Consider the following 8,363-nt stretch of genomic DNA (forward strand, 5'->3'; position numbering starts at 1 on the left):
GCTTCGTGGAAATTCGTTGCCGATGTAGAAGCGTGCATTGACTTTATGAGTTTTTTTTTTTTTTTTTTTTAAGGTGAATTATTCGCTTCGCAAATTCGCCCCGGTGTGTAAAGACAACGTACATTTGCATGTCTATAGACAAAGATCACGGACACTAACAGGTCTGGCTGACTCTGACTCGCTCTCTGTATGTTTGTGTGTGAGAGACGGAGAGAAAGGTAGAGTGTGTGTGTGCGCACGTGCATGCTGCAGGTGTAAAACATGGATGTGCTTGCATTGTGTGATGTCTTTTTTTTATTCATAAGAAAACAAAATGCGATAGTCTGGTAAAAACCAGGGTTATGCAGGGGCCTGCACTTCTTGGACGCCTCTTTTTCCCCTTCTGCAGTCTACAAAATAAAATAGCAGATCTACAAGTTGTGTGATCTTATAGATCTGCTATTTTCACTGAATGTTTTTTTTTTTTTTTGCTGAATGTTGGCCTGTTATGACATGCCCAGAGTAGGTATGCTAGGGTTCATGTTGTTGTCATACAATAAACATCCCAGGGTCTCTTGGATCATTGTCTTTGTCAATTTAAATGAACTTTAAGAGCCAGTTTGCAGCGGGCTGCCGTACTTGTTCGCCTTTATGGCTTCCGTGCACATTAGGTGATCCTCACTTGCAGCATTAGTGCTGAGGAGGCTGGTTTGACATGCTGAACAATACATATTTATACGTGATGAATATGTATGTCTTGGCAATGACATCTTCCTGACAGGCCATTGTGGCAATATCAATATGTCTGGTATAGCTAAAGTCACCCTGGTCACAAACATAGCCAGCTGATTAGAATAAACAGAGATGAGAGGCTTGTGTGTGGGCGTGTGTGTGTGTGTGTGTGTGTGTGTGTGTGTGTGTGTGTGTGTGTGTGTGTGTGTGTGCGTACGTGTGCGTGTGTGTGAATGCATTTGCTTGTGTGCATTTTGAGTGTGCACGCTGTCACCTGCTGCTGAAATGTTTAAAAGCACGCAAACACACACACACGCGCATGCACACACACACAAACACAGTCCATCCAGGACACTGTAAAATTGATGTATCCCTTATGTAAAGTGCTGTATGCAGAGTACATACACACATGCATATGACTTAGATTAATCTGGAGAGAGGGGTGGGGGTGGGGGGGGGGGGGAGGATGTAAATTGACAGAGCCATAAAGTGACAGACCTGCTTCTGCTCTGCTTCTCTCTTGTGGGCGCTTCACGTGCGCGCGCACACACACACACACACACACACACACACACACACACACACACACACACACACACACACACACAAGCTTTGGCAAACACAAAAATACCCACATGAGGGAATCTAGTAATAAATTGCTTATTGTCAGCAACAGTCGTGTGTGTGTGTGTGTGTGTGTGTGTGTGTGTGTGTGTGTGGGTGTGGGTGTGGGTGGGTGGGTGTAGGTTGAGACCCTGCCAGCCTGTTTGCATGTGCGAGGAGGAAGCAGGGGTTTTAGGTGGCCTGGGGTCTGCTGGTGCTGAATGGAAACATGTAAAGCACAAACTTTCTAATTGATTAGAAGGACAGCTCCCTCCGGAGGAGGTGCCTGCTGCTCTCACATTCAATTTAGAGATTGGACTGCCTTCAAACGGGTGTGGAGGGACTGGACAGGGGCTCCACAGTGCAAGATGTGTGCCTGGGCGTTGTGTATGTGCGCGCGCGCGTGTTTGTGGTTTATTTGTGGTGTGTGTGTGTGTTTGCGCACGTGTTTGTGATGTGTGTGTGTTTGGGGAAGCTGTCCACTTCAACCACATCTATTATCTCGCCACTCCTCCATCTGGGACATCCCAGAAGCCCATTGATCATTGTTAAACCCTGTCACACACGCACTCACACGCTCTCTCACACACACACACACACACACACACACACCCACACACACACACACACACACACACACACACACACACGCTCTCACACACCCCATATGACACGCAAGCGAGCACTCCTGGTTATCCACCACCATGCACACATGCTGCGCATATATATATACACACACACACCCACAGCGTGCATATACACACATGCACTTAGGTATAAGCACATGCCTACATACATATATGTATATAGGCACTTAGTGTTTATGAGCCTTGTGACAGGATCAAATGGGATCAGCATATATTGCATCCAGGGCACCGCACAATCTCATTCACAACCCATTGCTCCAACCATAACAAAGGTTAGATATAAACAAGAACAATGTATGGCCTTGAAGTTTCATTCTTTTATTGCGCTTCAGTTTGCATAGCTAGCCTGCTACCGTACATAATTATACGGTACATATGTGTCCTCAGACAAAATATTTAATACCTTTTTTTGAAAGAGGAAAAATGTATAATATCGTCGTTATCGGGCAGAAACCTTGTATCTCCAAGTTTCAAATTTGTACGTTCTTTTGCAAAGCAAAGCCCTGCTTCATCATACAAGGCTGTCGCACAAAAGTAGTGAAAACAGCAGATCTACAAGCACACAACGCCTCGCGTGCGAGGCGTTGTGTGCTTACAGATCGGCTGTTTTCACTAGTTTAAATCATTTTTAAAATGATAAATGCAAAACGAACGGTTTTGGACATACATGGTTTTCACCCGACCACGACGATATACTGTACATTATTACTGCTCAATCCATATTCAAAATAACATTGTCATTGTGTGTCTCTACCATGCACAATAATACCTGTTCCTCTCTCCTGCGTGTCCCAGGTGCCCCCAGCGAGGACCCCAACTTCCCTAAGATCCAGTGGCCGTCTCCAGGGGAGTGTTCAGACTGCCACGGGGTGAAGACTACTGGGGAACACACCTGGAACCAGGCCAAGGTCCTCTCCTTCCTCCTCTCCTTCTACTCCCCTGACAACGTGCTCCCAGGTACAGCGCAGGTGGCTCACACTGTGTCCTAACTGCATGTGGAGCGAGCAAACAAGCATCAAACACAGATTACAATAAATTAAGCTGATCTAACCTGAGTGTCCAAAGCTCGTTGCAAGTCACTGTCCAACCTAGGCCACATGGTACTACAAGAGCCTTCAGGTGTCTCTCTCTCTCTCTCTCTCTCTCTCTCTCTCTCTCTCTCTCTCTCTCTCTCTCTCTCTCTCTCTCTCTCTCTCTCTCTCTCTCTCTCTCTCTCTCTCAAAGGGTGCTTTGCTGCTTCATTAAGAACTGTCCTTACATTTTATTGTTGATTGTAATATGTTCAAATACCTTTCATCATGTAAGAATGTCATGAATCCGATGCCTCCTGGCATTCCTCATCTGTCCCTGTAGCTATCGTCAATATCCAAATGGCACACAGAGCACAGTCCCGCTCTCGTCTCTGTCATGCTTTAATATATGCAATTTGAAAAATGACTACTCTGAGAATGAGCATGTGAATGTTAAGTTGATATGTCAAGATATCGCAGATGTCTTTTGGACATGAGGAGATAATGGGCTATGATTCTGACTGTAGAAGCCTGGCCATTGCATTTTGTATACCTCTCCTTTCCAGGTGATGTTTTGGTTAGCAAAGACCTTTATCCTGCACCCTCTAACGAGCTAAATTGCCGTGGTCACACCCTGGAATGCAATTTGTGCCCAGCATTTGCGGAGAGTTTAGAGATCAGTAGTTTGTTTCTTCCTTCAAAGTTGGAACGAGCGGAGCAAGTAGACTTGTATCCATCCATATGGAATCATGCCCTGTGTTTCCCCTCTGTTCCCTAATGCCCTCATAGACTACCTAGATGACGACAACCAGGTTTTGGCCAGGCAGCGGCAAAGGATCGAGGCTCTGCAGCTGGAGAGGGACGCTCAGGCCGTGGTCCAGAGGAAGGCCAGGGAAGCCCTGGACTCCATCACCAGGCCTCCTACCTCACAGCCCACCGCGGACGAGGAGGAGGAGGAGGAAGAGGAGGAGGAAGAGGAGCCCATGGTTGAGGAGGTGGTCGTGGGAGAAGGAGGAGTGGCCACGGCGGCAGATGAGATGGGGGGCAAGAGATGGGCGGAGCCTGAGCCTCGGCAGACGGGGCGGCGACGTCAGCAGCAGCGGGCCCAGAGGAAGCCCAGCATCGTGGGCCTGAGGCTGCGAGAGGCCCAGGAGGACATTGTGGATCTGGACTCCTTCGTCAACCAGCACTACAAAGCCAAAGCACTGCGGGCCGCGGCGGCCGCCTCCACCAGGGTCAAGCGGCGCAGCTTGCAGCGACAAGAGGAGCAAGAACCGGGGCCCGTGTTTGGCCTCGGGGTGGAGTTGGACGCCGGGATGAGGGTGGTGGGACTGCAGCCTATGGAGCCGGACGCGGGGCCTCCCCACCAGAGGAAGCGTCTGCAGAAACGAGGACTGACGGGCCAGTACGTTGGTCACATGGAGGAGATTGACCTGGGTCATCAGTTGCACCCCCAGAGCCACAGGGGGCGCTGGATGTCAGTGCTGAGCATTGGCTTCTCCAAAGTGGACATCAGCCTGTGTGTCATCCTTTACTCCCTGTCATCAATGTGCCTCCTGGCCATGTACCTTTATTTCAAGAATCGCCTCAGACTACGGCGGGCCAAAGTGTCCCTGCCCTGAAGCCAGGTACTTTAAGAGACCTACCACTATGCTGAAATGAGTCTCAGCAATAAGATTACTGTTCTATTAGGGTAGCATTGGGGTTAGTATAACAGGATGGTCAAGATTAGGACTCTCCTAAGCCTTCTACTTAGACATTGACCAGAGTAGGTGTTGCAAAGTAGGTAACAGTGTTTTTCAGCCAGTCCTCACCTGCCATTGTGGTTGTGTTCAGGTGTATTTAATAAGTGGAGAGGTAGCGTTGCCTTAAATTATGCAGGTGGCATGTACCAATCTAATGTGCCATTCAACTGAGCACTATAGCTGTAACTATAAAAATGTCAAACAGATGGCAGAGTTCCCACAAACTATAAAAAGAAAATACAATTGTGAACGATATACATTAGTTATCTTTATAGTAGTCTAACCTAACGCGTATGCCCCTGGCAGATCTCACCGGCTCCTCCAGCGTCTCGAAATGACGCGGAGGGGGACGTGACTCCTGCTGCTGTCCGCTTTGAGTAAATGAGGAAGTGATCCGCGGTGGAAAACGAGTGATAAATCATAGCAATTTTATAATTATAATGGATAAGCCTAGACAAACCAGTTTGCGTGAACAATACTGATGTAAAATAAGATATCTGAAAAGCTACATATATTTTATATACAATTAAAATGTTGTGAGCCACAGTTATAGGGGCGCTATCCCAGGATTTTCTCTTTGAAATGCCTGGATCATGAGGCTATCTTTATAGTTCCTTCCTAGTCCTGTGCACAGTATATGAGGGTTGAATGTCACTGAGCAGTCTCAGAAGTAATGTTGGAGAACCCAGAACGGTGCCCATTGGGCAGAATAGTCACCTTTGACATCCAGTTGTGCAATAAGCCCAATTCACGGCCCTCCCACTCAGCAAATTTCACAGCAACTTCCTGGTGCTGACATTAGCTTTGAAGGGTAAATTAATACTGAAATTGCTGGACTTAAAGCCAACAAATCATTATTTCGAACGGTTAAGTAAATTATAACGCTTTGTGCCTTTTACTATCTTGTGTTCTTTTTTTTTTTTTTTTCATTCAAATATTTTTATTTTTTAAACAGTATATAAACATCAACAAATATATATATGTATAAATAAAATACCAATACAAATACACATATAAGAAAAACATAATGCTAGCCGTATTTTATACTTTACTATTCGGAAATTGCATTAAATTTGCGATTTCTGTGTTAACTCTACCCTTCAAAACGTGACTTCAGCACCAGGAAGTTGCTGAGTGGGCGGGCCGTGAATAGGGCTAATACCCGTTGTATCTGTCTGTCTGTGTCCATTTCATGCCCATACATTATATGGAGATCTCTTATCTCTGTCTGTCTGGCTCTCTTTTATGCCCATATATGGTGTTCCGTGTCCAGGCCAGTCTGTGATGTCAGATTCGGTCACTTGTTTCATCATGTCAGACAGACATTTTGGGGGCTTTGTTTGCTACAGCATGCAGATGTTACCATGGCGGAGACTCTGTATAGTATCAGTGATGTCAGCATGTGGACAGTAATTAATAGTAATTAACCTGTAATAGAAGATAGTGCTCAGTGTGAATGGAACACAAAATGTGTTCTCCACTTCCTCCACTTTTAGAATATTCATTTTAAGCCTAATTTATGCATTTGCTGAAAGGTGATGTCTGACACTTTCATGTTGATGTTTTTTTTAAATCTTATAATACATACTTTTCGTCAAGAGACATGAAGCTTTTTTGGCAAGGCAGTCAATGTCCTTCTGAGCCACATTTGACCACTTACAGTATGAAGGATATGAAAAGAGAAGAAAAAAAGTATGAAGGATGAAATGTATCTCAAATGAGAATAAGTGGACCTTTTATGAGGTTATACAGCAAATGTGTGTAAAATAGTGATGATTATTATTTAATTTTTTATGTTAATCTTTTGTTGTAGTTATAATGAAATTGGCATTTAATGAAGAGTTTTCTTTGTGGTTATTATTATTATTTCCATAAACGAATGTTGGGCCACAGCTGAAGCATTTATCCACTGCACTATTTGCCCTTTGTTCTAAGAAATAATGATTCAATATTACATTTAGTTTCATCCTTCATGCAGATTCATAATTTGAACCAAAGCCAAATGTGTTTCATAAATGGGAAAGGAAAAGCAGTTATGTCTCAAACCGTATAGCAAATCTGATTTTCTAATGGCAGAATATAATGACAGTGCCATAGTTGAACTGTGCTTTGTATTTCAAGAACTGGTTTCATGTCAACAACATGACATCCATTCAGCAGGTTTAATTTCTCAATGAGCCTCATTTATACATGAAACATATTCCTGTTCTGGGTCGAACTTTCGCAGAATATATCTGATCTTCAAGCTCACAACAGGTGACATTGCGAAGCATTATGAGCTTGTAGATCAGCTATTTTCGGCGAAGAGATTTGGTGTTGAGGCACAAAAGGGTACGGACCTAGTATAGCCCTGGGGGATTTCGCTCAACTAAATAATTTGTATTGTGTTTATGTTGTTAAATTATAATTTTGAAAAGCTGAATCACTGGTCACACAACAAATGCTTGGCCTAGTAGATTCTCTAGAACAGGGGTCTTCAACGTTTTCAAGCCAAGGACCCCATAGTTGATTGAGAGATGAACCAGGGACCCCCATAATCTGTTCATAGATTCCATATAGTTTCATTGTTTGACAGCATAATCATCAGTATATGTTGAATTCATGTAAATCTGTGTTTTCAGATATTTAACAACTTGAACCGTCAATACTTAAGCAACTCAACCTTTCACTCTGTTCTTAGTCTGCTCTTTTTCCCCCTCTACACCAAACCTTTGCCAAAAATAGCCGCGTAGTCTGCGAGGCGTTGTGAGCTTGTAGATCTGCTATTTTTGGCTAAAGTTCTCTGAATATAAAAGCTAGGGTTCAAGTGCTTAATATAAAAAAGGAGAAAAAAGTTTCTATCACACAAAGACTTGGAGGACCCCCTAGGGGTCCCGGACCCCCTAACACCTGCTCTAGAATCTGCTATTGGGGCAAGGCATTAGGGTTGGGATCCAGAACCGGAGGAACCGGATCCAGCATTGTGGAGCCGTACTCGGTTCCATCACATCTGGAACCGTTTTTATTATTATTTATTTTTTAATCTCACTGTTACAATACCGGTGGTTCTGAAAATGTGAAATTTCAAGGACCACCATAACTTTGACAGTGTACAAATGGAACCAGGTGGACCCGTAAGGGTTCATGTGGGTCCATTTGTACACACTCAGAGTTACAGACCTGTTAGGGTCCATTTGGAACCCCCTATATAGGAATGGTGAAAGGGAAGCTTTAAGGAATCGGACCTTTAAGGGGGATTCGTTAAGTGACAGGAATCGTTAATCCTAAATGATCCCAACCGTACAAGGCATTGTAAAATAGTGCATATCCACATCAAAATGTTCCAGTTGTGAGCAACTATGAACATTTGTTAATAGTTTAATTGACACCTTTTGAGGTGGCTTGTGTTATGTGCATCGTACCACTCTTGGAGATATTACATCACATCGCTGAGTCCACATAACAGCTGCTTCATACAATCCTATTGTTGATGAAGTGTTGTGCAGAAGCGCATATGTTCACACAGGACACAGTTCTAGAATAAGCTGGATTTAGTTTTGGCTGTTGTCCATTGCATAAAGCTTTTACTGGTTTCATTCATCTCAAAGCACTGTTTTATTTTGCTTCTATTCTGAATCAATAAAACATATTTTTGATAAGGACATTTA

At 44.0% G+C, this 8,363-nt stretch overlaps 1 protein-coding gene across 1 annotated transcript in view; it reads left to right on the forward strand.

Moving 5' to 3' along the window:
* Positions 1 to 8,363, forward strand: part of qsox1 (quiescin Q6 sulfhydryl oxidase 1) — a 49,080-nt gene extending 40,717 nt beyond the window's left edge. The window contains exons 12-13 of the mRNA XM_080724698.1: positions 2,757 to 2,918; positions 3,761 to 8,363. Of these exons, the coding sequence (XP_080580824.1) occupies positions 2,757 to 2,918; positions 3,761 to 4,593 (995 nt within the window). The 3' untranslated portion in view covers positions 4,594 to 8,363. The remainder of the gene's footprint in view (positions 1 to 2,756; positions 2,919 to 3,760) is intronic.

This window comes from Nannobrachium achirus (genome assembly GCF_963921795.1).
Source record: "Nannobrachium achirus genome assembly, chromosome: 1".
NCBI lineage: Eukaryota > Metazoa > Chordata > Actinopteri > Myctophiformes > Myctophidae > Nannobrachium > Nannobrachium achirus.